This window comes from Dipteris shenzhenensis, chromosome 11 (assembly GCF_047967505.1).
Source record: "Dipteris shenzhenensis isolate YYH24624 ecotype China chromosome 11, Dip_SZ_1.0, whole genome shotgun sequence".
Taxonomy (NCBI): Eukaryota; Viridiplantae; Streptophyta; class Polypodiopsida; order Gleicheniales; family Dipteridaceae; genus Dipteris; species Dipteris shenzhenensis.
This window is the reverse complement of record NC_141606.1, coordinates 17,542,261-17,555,487: the sequence shown is the minus strand read 5'-3', so window position 1 is coordinate 17,555,487 and position 13,227 is coordinate 17,542,261. Positions and strand designations below refer to the sequence as shown.

General features: G+C 39.0%; 1 protein-coding gene across 1 annotated transcript; it reads right to left on the bottom strand.

Annotated features, from left to right (window-relative positions):
* Positions 1-1,919: 1,919 nt before the first annotated feature.
* Positions 1,920-3,095, bottom strand: LOC147896695 (GDSL esterase/lipase At1g28570-like). Its single transcript, XM_087381939.1, has one exon. The coding sequence runs from the start codon at positions 3,093-3,095 to the stop codon at positions 1,920-1,922; it is 1,176 nt and encodes a 391-aa protein (XP_087238065.1).
* Positions 3,096-13,227: the final 10,132 nt, after the last annotated feature.

Genomic DNA, 13,227 nt, shown 5'->3' with positions numbered 1-13,227 from the left:
TTCAGTCTTGCAAGGTTGTCGAAATGGTGTCTCTGTATAAATAGAAACAAAATATGCTCCTTACTGTGTTGGGATACACTGTATGGCTCATCACACAAATCTATCTTACATAGTTGTGTCCACATTTCCATCAGTACAACGAATCGAGACATTGGTTAAAAAAAGCTACTCTTACTTTTGCAAGAGTCCAAAAAGATACAATCAATTTAGAGTTATTGCAGAAGCACTAGGTATAAAAGGGAGGAAGATTTTGAAGAATGTGGATACTAGATGGATATCTTTGGTTCAGCCAGTGAAAAGATTATGGGATGAATACAAGACTTTGGTCTATTTAATGCACATGGAGGCAGAAGAAGAGGTTGAAAAGGTAGATATTTTGTATCATAAATTGACCTACATAGATTCGATATTGGGATTGTGTGGAATTAATCCACTTTTAGACAAAATGAATATGTTGAGTAAAATGTCGCAATCGAAGGATATTTATATCAATGAATATGTCAAGGCAATAAAACTCACTAATTTGAGTATAACAACAACATATGATAAGAAGTCAAGCTCCAGTTTTCAAGATGAGAAATTAGTTAAAGATTGGAAAAGTTTAATAGACCTAGATGGGGATTCCTCACTTTTAACATGTGATTAGGAAGGACATGTTTGCCTTCGTGCAAACAATCAGGTTTTCAGGATGACGAGAGAAAATAAACGACACAAAAGACTACAATACATTAAAAAAGAGGCTTTTTTAAAGAAAGTACAAACAGTGAAAAATGCCCTTAGTGAAGTTGCAAGTGCAGTGGTAGATGAGATTAGAAGTAGGTTTTCACGAAATGACCTAATGGAAGCATTTACCGTCATATTTTCACATTTTTGGGTCAATGGATCTTATGAAAGTATCAAAGCAGGTCTAAAGAATCATTTGGATGCTCTTAAAAAACACTTTGGATAGGACATTGACATGGACAATATAAAGTACAATGGTTTGTTGGATTTTGGAAAGCTTTATTCACAGTCTTCCCTTTTTGGAGAAGTCATGCACCAGCAAAGTAATTTAATGGAAAACGTTTAAATGCAAGGTTCGATGGTTCGGCTTTGGAATGAGCTCTCTTGTGGTACATTCCTACAAGATAACATTTCTGGCTCTCTCGTAGTACATTCCTACAAGATAACATTTCTGGCTCTCTCATAGTACATTCCTACAAGATAACATTTCTGAGTACTTCAAGCTTGCAAATTTATGTCAAAAACAAGGTGAATGATATTTAATCATTCATAAGGCCTACCCAAGATTAAAAAAAGTAAACAAAAAGGAATCCACTAAAATGGTGTGAAGGAGGAGGAAATAAAGGGGAGAGAGAGAGAGAGAGAGAGAGAGAGAGAGAGAGAGAGAGAGAGAGGAGGGTGTGGGAGAAAAGGTCGAGATAGTGTGTAGGAAGACTTGAGGAGATAAAGAAGGAAAGAGAGAGAAAGAGAGGTGAGAGAGAGAGAGAGAGAGTCAACCACTTTAAAGTCTGCATTCAAGTCCAATGAAGAAGAGGCCAATAGGAAAAATGCACTTCCAAAAATTCAAGAAATGTGCATTCAAGTCCAATGAAGAAGAGGCTAATAGGAAAAATGCACTTCCAAAAATTCAAAAAATGCCTAATTTTTGCTTTGCCAAAATCTCATAGTTGCTAAGGCTACCCTGAGGGCAGACCAAAAATAAATTAAATGCCATATATTACAAGGGGGGACACCCATGGCCTAAGCTGTTAAAGCAAGGAGATGCAGCTGTTTAGACCAAAGAACCTATGCTGACAAGAGGGCGACTAGTCACTGGGGATTACGTAATACTTGAAATCAAAACAGAATAGAGCTATATATATACTTCAAATCAAGACAGAATGATAGATCCATTTGCCATAAGTATGCTGACGATCCTACTGGAGCTGCTTCCTGCAGGGTGCGGTGGTGAGGAAATTGGGTGAGGGAGAGGAGAAACCCGCGTTGAGGAAGAGGTCCGTCATGGCCCTGTACATGGCGTCCGTCATGTGTATCCCGTCCCAGCTCACGTAGTGCTGGGGATCAGAACAAGGGGTGATGGAAGGAGTGGCGGTGGCGGAGGCGGGGGCAGCGTGGCTGTTCCGTAAGAGCGCAGGACCCAAATCGAAGCAAGCATCCTTTACGTTAGTGAACCCGTAATCAGAGACATGCTCTAACACATGCAAGTATGCTCCCGTCGTATCCAAAAAGACGAGCTCCACATCTGGATGGTTTGCCGCTGCTTCCTCCACCACCTTCTGCAACAATTGGTTGTGCTCATCACTCACTGCACTCACCCCTGCTACACAACCGTGGGCATCATATATGCCCGACTCTGGGGCACTCGATCCAGACATATTCATCAGGTGGATGTAGATGCTCATGCAACCCATAGGAAACTCCCCCTGCACCACTACTCTCTTTAATCCGCTGCTCAGGATCGCTTCTAAGGAGTCGTTCAGTTTTTGGACCACCTGTGGGACGAGAGCGGCTACGACGGCAGGAGATTTTCCAGACAGAAAGGCGTAGTTGTAGTCATTGCCACCCATTTCGCCAAAGTATACCCACGTCTTTCCGAGATTACGAACGCCGAGTTGCGCTATGTCGTCCTGAAACCATTTGAGCTCATCGTCGAGTGAATATTGCGTCAAAGTCGTTGCATTGGCTAATTCCTTGAGCACAGCCGGCGCCAGAGCAGTGGAGCCTGCTACGGCAAAGTTGTCGCTCGTACGTATTCCAGCTTGCTGCTGGAGGTGAGGAAGCACGAGAGACATGTTGAGAGCTTCGCACAAGAAGTCGAGCATGAGTCGTCCGTTGCTGAATCGGCCAGTCGGCTGGCCAAAGAAGGTGCTGCCGTAAGGCAACGAATTGGCGACGGCGAAGGTAGTACTGTCGATTATGATTGCGTTCCCAGTGTCCGTGGTAGAATCTCCAAAAGCATATACTGATGAATAGCACTCGGTTTCTGTCGGTGTTGATGTTGGAGGTACCGGACGTGCTGCTGGAGTACCAACGAGATGGGAAGCTAGCAAGAGAGCTAACAAGGTGGGAATCAAATAAGAATTCAGAGCCATGGCTTATTAGTAAAGGAAGGGAGTATGTTGGCAGCCGAGGATCAGGATGGCGTGAATGAGGGACGAGAGATGGCAAAGCGAGATGTTGCAGTCGAGGCTGAGGATGGCGTGAATGAAGGGACAGAGATGGGAGCCTCGTATATAAAGACTTTCTTCCAAAAGCATGGACTTGCTTTCTCTTCCAAAAGCATCAACATGCTTTTGGTTGGAAGAGAAAGCATGGACATGCTTTTGGACTTGCTTTCTCTTCCAAAAGCATGGACATGCTTCCCATGGTAATACAAGAGAAAAATCAAATCTTCATGGTGGATATCTTTGGAGCGACACAAAAAGCATGGGAATGATCACATTGATTATCCCTTTGTTGCGAGGAGACCTTGATAAACAATCTAGATAGATCCTAGAATTTCTACCTTAAAGTTCTAAGAAGCAATTACAATGCAAGCAATTAAGATTGCGAGGAGGAAGCTACAAAGCAACGCCAGGACAATATGGGGACAACAACAACACATAATCTAGAATGCAAACTTTCATTCCATCTAGCTTCCGTAGCATGTAATGGAATAACAAAAATATGGGCTTCAAGTAGTAAATCTAGGAATAGCAGCATTGAGTTGTTGGGTAGATGATATTTGAATTGTATGTCTATTTTTTAGGGTAAATGTAGCTTCCTCCCAAACATTAATGCTATCACATGATAGTAGCGCATAGCCTCCATTAGGGTTTAGGAGAGCACATGGTTGTGATTCGTTGACTTCTCACTTGATTAGTCTAGGTTCTATCTACACATCCCAATTCTGCTACTCAGGCACAACGAAGGTCTAGGTTCCTTAGTCTCTTTGCAACTATGTATGCTACTTTGGTAGAACTAAGCTTGGAACCCTAGCTGCACCTAGGCTTTCAATCCTAACTCATTTCCTCCTTGTCCTTGATTCTTATTGCCTTGGGCCTAGCTTCCTGGTCCTAGCCTTCACATGTTCCTATTTGTACTACCCCCTTGGTTCCACACTAGAGCACGTCTCAACCTAGACTAACATTTTGGTTTCTTTGGTTCTTGGGGTCCTTGAGCATGTCCCTTCCTAAATAGCTCCTCTCGATTTGCCACCATTGTGTGGAGCAAAGCCCCTAGTCATCCATATCCAGGCTTCTCTTGCTTGTTGGTCATTAGTAAGGCCTAGGTAGTATGATTAATTTCTGATAATGATAGAATAGCATAGCCTTACCTTCTCTCATTTAGCTAGATGTATTGTGTGTGCTATATCTCTATTTGTATTTCCTTACTTAAGCTCTTAATAGTATCGATAGCATGATGATACAACTCCCAGTGTAGAACTTTGCCAAGATAGTGCACACATATTGTGTGTTGCATCAGTTCTGGATGTGCTAAAATTCAATGTATTCATATCTTGTGAGACCTTCCCAAGTCCCTTTTGCAATATTGTCTCCTTTGCATTGGTCGCTATGCTCAATCAAGAACTTGTTGTAATTTTATGACTTGATGACTTTGTAAATGTGCTACTAATCATTGGTAGAAAGTGTTTCTCTTTGGTGGAATTTGACAAACCAAGGCAGAAGACAAGACATTTGGAAAAGTGAAAATTTGTATGTATATTTCTATGAATTTATTGGATTAAGAAACTCCTTATGCTGAGCCCATGTCATCCATGGCATATAGTTACCTAACTTTAGGTGCGCCCCCTAGTCCACTAATGTTCATCCTACATCACAAACAAAAATGAATTCCAAAATCAAGGCCAATTCACCGTATGCTCCAATTCTTCAAATAATGTCTCTCAAATTCAATCTAAAATTGGGGAAATCCCAAGGCTTTTGGGAAAATAAAATGTGGAGAGAGGACCTTAAATTCTCCCATTTTAGAATCCCTTCCTGATATGCTTGTCATTTTTGTTGCCCATCATCATCTTTGTTCAAGCACATCAATTTCATAGACTTTGGAAATTTCTTGTTTCATTAACGCTGAAGGATGCATATGATCTTTACCCATGTCATTAATTTTACTCTATTGAGAAAATATGTCAAAAGTTTCATTAATTTTGGTAATGATATTTTCTTAGATGTTTCAATATTATATAAAATAATTAGTTTAACTACTTAGCCAACGAAACACAAAAACACATTAGCATCATTTTATTATAGTTTTATCTTAAATTTTATCAACTACTACAATAACTCCTACTAGGTTTCTTCTACTTTCTCATTCACATAATAGGTAAAATTTTGGCCTTCTTGGTCTTCTTCCCTCCTTTTGGTGCCCCACTTCAAAGTATTGAATTTTCTTGCTCACAACCCATAGGATCCTTGTCATTGCACAAACAAAACTTCTCCCAACAATTTGCATACACTTCCTCCTCATTTTCATTTTTCTTATGTGAACATGGTGCCCAATATTATATCAATACAATATTGTGTTGTTCTAGGAAAATGTTAGCTTCAATGTCTGACTCAACTACACCTAACCAAATTGTGTGTTGGGAGATGAAATTATAGGGTTGTCCTCGAGGTTACACAGTTGAGAAGCTAGCATGAAAGATTAAAGAACAATGTACAAGAAAACCATACTCATACTTACCTCCTCTTTCAAAATTTTGTAGACACAATGCTAATGACCCCATGGTAAATTGTGGGTTTATGAGCAAAAGAAAAAGTGAAAGATGTCCATATGCTTCTTGTCCATGTCCATGTTTCAACATTTTGGTCAGTGATATTGGCAATTGGTAAGATTATAGAAATCTTTTGCCTTGCGTTGTAACCACTATACCCATCCATGAACGAGTACTATTTCATGGCCCACTACTTGGTCGAGGATGTTTTCCATAAAGGGGATGGGAATGGGTTTGCTATGTTCTAGGAATTCAAATTTCTATACTCCACACATACTCAGAGTTTCCCATTCTTCTTTGGGACCACCATTATTGGAAACATCCAATCAATCAATGTGTTGTTGGTATAATAAATCCTACTATGATTAGTTAGTCAAGCTTGGCCTTAAGTTTCTTGGCATTCTTAGGTTTCATGGTGTACCTCTGTTGTTGTACTACCTCGGTGTCAATTACCAATCAAAGTTTGATTTGGTAGATCTTGGGAGGTACACCTCTTACGCTAGTGGTGTAGCCCCATGCACGGATGTGTTTAAACTTTTGAATAAAACCTTTATTCTCTTGAGCTGTCATGATGGTCTATCTCAATTTACATTCCAAGGTTCTTCCTTCGTGCCTAATTTTAGATATTGTGATTTAAGCCTTTATTTTCTTAAGTTGATCCACCTCTTAAATTGGTATAGCTCCATGCAAACTTGTAAAAAAATTACTTTATTTTGCATCATCTTCTAACTCCCTTGTGAATAAATACTTTATTTTGTTGAGTTGATTCATTATCATATTCTAACTCACTTTTACATTTTGATATTCTTCCTTTGTGCCTAAGTTGTGGGCTTGGAAACTAGGTTTTTTGTGTAGTGGAGTCAGCTTATTGTGACCTTTGGCTTGGCCAATTTTATTTTAGTCATCAGATGATCAGAGTAGTGCTCAAACTGGAGCTATTTTGCTTTGCCCTTTTGCCATTTTGCTTGCCACTTGGAAGATATTGATCCAACCCATTGGTAAGATATTCATCTCCATCATCCTTCTTTTAATGTCTTGTAGGAATTGGTCTTCCACTTCTAGGTCCTAGGTCTGTAGCTCTTCAAGATCCTATTGGGGTTGGTTATATCTTTACCTCTTTCTCCCCAATTTTGATTGTCATCACTTCAGAGGTCTAACCATGGAAAAGTTTGGCACTCTTGAGACAAGGCCTTGCCAAAAAGCAATGGTGGATATGCATTTTCTTCTATGGCTATAGCAATTAGGCTCATGATGTAGTACACCCTGCTATGATTTTCATATCCTAGAGAATTCCTCAAGGATCCACTAGCCATTAACTTGTCATTCTTACCCCGAATGGAGATCACTTCAAATATTTCAACTTTAGTTCTTAACCAAGCTTTCAAAAATAATGTGGGCTCTTGATCCCCCATTAACAATGATGCATTGTGTTCTTTTCTTCTTTATTTTGATTGTGACGATGAGTATCACCTCATCTAACACTAGGGTGTTAATCACCAAAATGGTAGTCAGTGAATCAATCATGGGTATGTTCTTCTTGTCTCAAGCTAATGCAAACTATCTTGCAAAAAGCTTGTGACAAATTATGGGGGTAGATGTAATAGATCCTCTACTATTAAGCTCTTTCCCATTCTTTGTCACATCTCTTTGCCTTGACTTAGATCTAGGTTATGTGTAGTGCTTGGTGACATGTTTATTTCTTGTTTCTTAACCAAAGTTTGGTTCCCCTTGGAATTTTGTAGGATGCTCAGGATTTGTTCTCTTAGAATTTCAGTATAGGTGCTTTTCCCTTTTGTTCCCTTGATAGTTTCATTGACCTTGATTTTGTCTTTCTAGTTGATATCTTTCTCTTTATGGATCCTTTCTTAATCTATTGCTTGTCCCTTGGAATGAGTGATTACATTGGCATCCACTATCTTAGGAGCTTTTGTGAGTATTACTTAGCAATCCAAATCACTTTCCACTTCTCTCCTTTTAGAGCTATTGTGGAGGAGTTTGATTTGTTATTTCCATAGATTGCATCTTCTCTTGACACGGCCCAATTCTGCATAAAAGTAACATCTGTATTTTTGCTTGGGTTGGTAAGATTCTTCGCCTCGGTCTCCTTACTAGCTTCTCAACCCAAAACTTATTCCTCTTTCTTGGTTGGGAAGTCATGGTCTGTCATCTTTTGGTCTGGTTTCTAGGATGACTTGACTAACATGGAATTTTCCACTTCTTACTATACTAGCACTTCTAAGCTATCATGGCTATGCTTTACATAGGTATCACAAAAAGTTTCAGCAAGATATTAATGAAGAAGATGTTTGGACAAAGTTAAGTGATTTGTAGAAAAACAAAGGAGAATTTGTTCAATACTTTGTACTTAGAATGTAAGCTCTCATCAACAAATTGAGTAGGGTTCTAGATGACAAGTCTATGTGAGCCTAGTTGACCACAAGTTGCACCCAAGTTGATATGCACAAGCCAGAGTAGTCAATCTAACTAGAACCTATGAGGAACTACTAGACCAAGCTTTTTCTTTGGAGAAAAGTGAAGGCTCAAAGAACAAGGCAAAGAAGAAAGATGCTAACATTGATACTGAGGAGATGCCAGCAAAGAAAGACAAGCTCAAAAGTGAGCTAAAAAAGGCCTTAAAAGAATTGGCCATTCGAAGTAAGCCAAATAACAATGAGAAATGTGTTCTAGGGGTGGACTTGTGGAAGAGGAATACAAGACTAAGTATTGTAACACCTGCAACAAGTTTGGGCATGATGTATCAAATTGTTGATTCAATGGTTAAAAACTTCAAGTGCCAACAAACCAAGTGGCAATTGATCCTCAACCACCAAATGGTAAACCACCATGTCTCGAGCAAAAGGACAAAGGTGAGAATAGTAAGGAGAAGACCGTTTTATCTAAGATCAAGTGCTTCTGTTGTGGAGAGAATGATATGCATTCTGACTATCCAAGATGGGTTGAACATTTGAAGTTTCTCAAGAATAACATGGAAAGAAAAGAAGTGGATCTAGAATGCTGAGCAGTTGTAGCCCACCTACCAGATGCAGTTGATGCCCAAGTGGTCACTCGACCGAAAGGATTAGTGGCAACCTTTGAAGACACAGATGGCTCGAGTAAAGACATCAATTGGAAGGGTTAAAAGGAGTTGGTAGCCGAAATTTCAAGGGAATTGAAAGGTAGAGCTCCAACACTAGAGATATTCGAGCAAACTCAGTAGTCTATTACTGGGAGATGGAAATCCTCAAGATCTAAGGTAAATGAAATAAAACCGAGTGCTTATAAGAATCTAGCACAGAGTTGGCCCAATCTGGAAAATATTTAAGAATATGCAAGTTAGTTTGACATTTTCTGAGTTACTGCAAATAGCTCCATACTATCATGATTTCTTTGCTCAACAAATCAAGGAATCATCTAAGAAACCAAAAGAGGTGCAATCCTTAGCCACTACACCTGTGATTTATATCCAATAGTTGATGAGGAAGTCCTAATGGTCACCTTCAAGTTTAAGAAACAAACCATATTGGGAGTGATATTGGATGGTGGTTCAAGATTGAACATGATTTCCAAAGAGATTTCTTAGAGACAAAAGTTCAAGTCATATAATCAATCACCTTTCTGAGTGTGCATGGCAGATTAATGACCAATTAACCCCAAAGGTATGTTGCAAGATGTGGTCATTTCTATAGGTAGCATCTATTATATAGTTAGCTTCTTTGTGATTGCCATGGAATAGCATGCCTATCCCACTACTATTATGACCTTGGCTGAAGAGTGCAAAAGTACTCCATGATTGGGTTTAGAAGAAATGATCATCAAGACAAATAGTCAAGATGTGAAGGTCACAGATCCATTTCCTTAGGATGTTGAGTTATGATTAATGGAGCTACAGATCCTACCAATGGGTGAGATTGACATTTTTCAAGTGGCTGTAGACATCAAATAGAACTTGAAGAACAAGCAGATTGCTAAGCAAAACGATCTCTTTCCTAGTAACTTCACTGAGGATAGTGAAGGGGAACAAGATATTGCTCAAATGAGGCTGAGATGCTAGTGAGATTATCACTAGAATTGGTACTAAACAATTGGTTCAAGAGCCAACATAAGAACAAAATATCATCCTGCTATGGTAGTGGTACATGCCAATCTTTCTTCTGAGGAACTCGGAATGATCAGAGATTTGGTTATCCAATACAAGGATGTGTTCGCATGGAGTTACACAAACGTACGGGGAGTTCCTCCTTAGTTGTGTAAACATAAGATAACGTTGCTACCAGATGCTAAGCCAATTCAATAGCAAAGGTACGGAATGAATCCTAACTATGCCAAATAGGTAAAAGTTGAGTTGGTTTAACTCTTGCATGCTAGGTTTATCTATGCCATTGATAATAGTGGCTAGCTCTTTCCTATTGTGGTTGTGTCTAATAAAGATAGCAAACTTCAAGTCTGTGTGTAGTACTACAGAAAGTTCCAAACAGTCCCTAACCCATTTCCTATACCCTTTCCTGATGGAATCCTATACCAAGTTGTAGGACATGAGACGTACTCATTTATGGATGGTTACAGTGCCTATAGCAAATCACAGTGGCCCTAAAAGATCAATCCAAGACTGCCTTTATCAAAAAATAGGGTGCTTATGTGACCCGAGTTATGCTTTTAGGATTGAGAAATGCACCATCAACCTTTCAAAAGTTTATGGTTGAAACTTTTTGAGATTATCACACCAAGTTCATTGCCATCTCTAGATGAATTCTGTGTTTATTCTTCAAACATAGATCATCTTAGGTACCTAGATAGGTCTGCAGACAAGTGAGCATCTCATTGAACCTAGCTAAAAGTGTATTTTGTGTTTCAGTTGGGATGATTCTCGGTCACGTCATTCCAAATATCGCATAAGAACTGAGCCAAGTAAGATTAAAGCTATACAGCAGATGCATCAACCTTAGAATCTAACTCAATTGCATTCCTTTGTTGGGTTTATTACTTTCTATCATAGGTTCATCAAAGACTTTGCCAAGATTAATGTGCCTTTATATGAGATGACAAATAAAGATGCTAATTTTGAGTTGAATGCTGAGTTGTGTGGTTTTCCATAAGTTGAAGAGCTTAGCAATGGCTACTCCTATTATAAGGCAACCAAGGTGGGATGTGATCTTCCATGTACATGTAGATGCTTCTTACTTTGGCTCAACTAGATGGTCGATTGCACTATCCAATATATTATGCCAACTGGTTAATGACATCTACTGAGTCTAATTATAGCACTACTAAGCAAGAAGCTTTGGGAATGGTATTCAGTGTGTAGAAACTAACACATTATCTACTCGCAATAATCCTTTTGTGTTCTATGTGGTTCATCAAGCCTTACTTTATCTTATCAACAAGACTATCATTCAAGGATGCCTTGTTCGTTGGATGCTTCTATTTGAGGAGTTTAAATTTTAAAATTTTCATAAAATAGGCAAGAGCCATGTAGGAGCTGACTGTTAGTCTAGTTTACTACCACCATCCGAGGATACACAAGGCATTACCATGGAATTACTAGATGCTGAACTCTTTGCAGTTGATTATTGTGCGAATGAGTATGCTGAGTTGATAGATTATTTTTCAAATACAAGTTTTTTTATACAATACCTCGAGATAAGCAGTGACAACTAGCCTTGAAGGCTTGGAAATACACCTTGATCTGTGGACAACTATTATACCAACAATGTGCAAAGATGGATTCCTTCATAGATGGGTTTTGCCACATGAACGAGCTATTGTGCTGCAAGAATCTGACTCGAGTCCCTTAAGAGGACATTTTTATGGTGAGTTAACTATAGAAAAGCTTTTTAAGCAGGTCTATGGTGGTAAACCTTGTTCAAATATGCTCAGACTAAGTTCATGTAGTGTGACGTCTATCAATTCACTGGGTGCCTATTAGCAATTAATCTATTCCTTTGTAGCCACTTGTCCATGGGAAGCTTTTTAGAGATGGGGTTTGGAGTTTGTTGGTCCTTTCAACCCAGCCTCATTCACTCATACTAAATATATTATTATAGCCATTGACTATGCTACTAAGTGGGTAGAAGCCAAGGCACTCTGAGACAACTTGGCTCAAAGCACTACTAAGTTCATTTTTGAGAATATCATATGTAGATATGGATGCCATTTACAACCAATCAATGACCAAGGTACACATTTTCTTAATGATGTGATGCAGTCTCTTAAGAAGGAATTCGAAATCATGCATATGGTCTCCACTACTTACTATCCTCATGGCAATGGTGAAGCTGAGTCAACAAACAAGACACTTAAGCTCATCCTCACTAAGATCATCCAATCAGCTAAGGGTGAATGGGATACAAAACTTCATTCTACTTTGTGGGCCTATAGGACTACTTACAAGGTGGCTACTAATCTTACACCCTTTTGTATGGCCTTTGTCTTGGAAGCAGTTGTTCCCTTAGAATTTATTGTATAGAGTCTCAAAATTACCACCAAGCATCACTTAAATGAGCCAAAAGCAATCAAGTGGTGATTGCATCAACTAAGCCACCTGGATGAGTTATGCCTCTGGGTAGCCTAGTCACAATTGGTGATACAGTGCAAGAGGAAGGCCTGGCATGATAGACACATTGTGCCTAAGAATTTGAAGAATGGTATGCCTATGTTAGTCTACAATGCGAAGCTAGGGCCTATCAAAACAAATTTCAAGTTGGGTTTGAATGGACCCCATTGGCTAGTTGAAGGTTTTTGCAATGGTATAGCTTAGCTCAAAGATTTACAAGGCAATGTGTTCTCTGAATTGTACAATGAAAGCAAAGTAAGGCCATACCAATCAATGAGTTCTTTGGATAGACAAAAATCACATACAAGCCACTCAGTTGACAATGCCTTGGTGAATTTCACAAAAGGTGGAATTCTAGTTAGTTGTTTGGTCACAATAGAGGAAATGCATGAGACGGCAACACATGGCAGTATTAACGTTTTGGACACATTAATGCAAAATCATCATGCTAAAGAAAGGGCAATCATAATGAAAATGCCAAGAGCAGTGGCTTAGAGGATAGGACAAGTGACACATACTAGTTTCTTATGTATAGGATGTATAGGGAAAATTTGACCTCAAGAACAACATAATAATTTTGTACTCAATAAATGCAAACAATACAATACAATAGTGCAATATGTGCCTTCATATAAAAGGATAGATTAGGGCTTGGCCAAGACCCAATCTGTCTTTAAAAAAATTGACCACAAAAACTAGTGTCGATATTGGTATCGAAATAGCTTCGGGATGTCTTACTAGCGTCAATATTAGCATTAGCATCCCATTAGCATCCATATTAGCATCAAAAAATCTTTGCCAGTGTTGATATTACAGTTGAAAATTAATCTAGAAAATTAATGACAAGCATAAAAAATACTGTTGATATTACTGCTACCATGTGTCAATGGGAATATTGACATCTTTTGTGACCATAATATCGACACTTCCCTTTCGATGCTAACTATTGCGCTTTCCTGAG

What these genes read in the sequence shown, in the direction of transcription:
- LOC147896695 (XM_087381939.1), bottom strand. Translation starts at nt 3,095, where the DNA reads ATGGCTCTGAATTCTTATTTGATTCCCACCTTGTTAGCTCTCTTGCTA.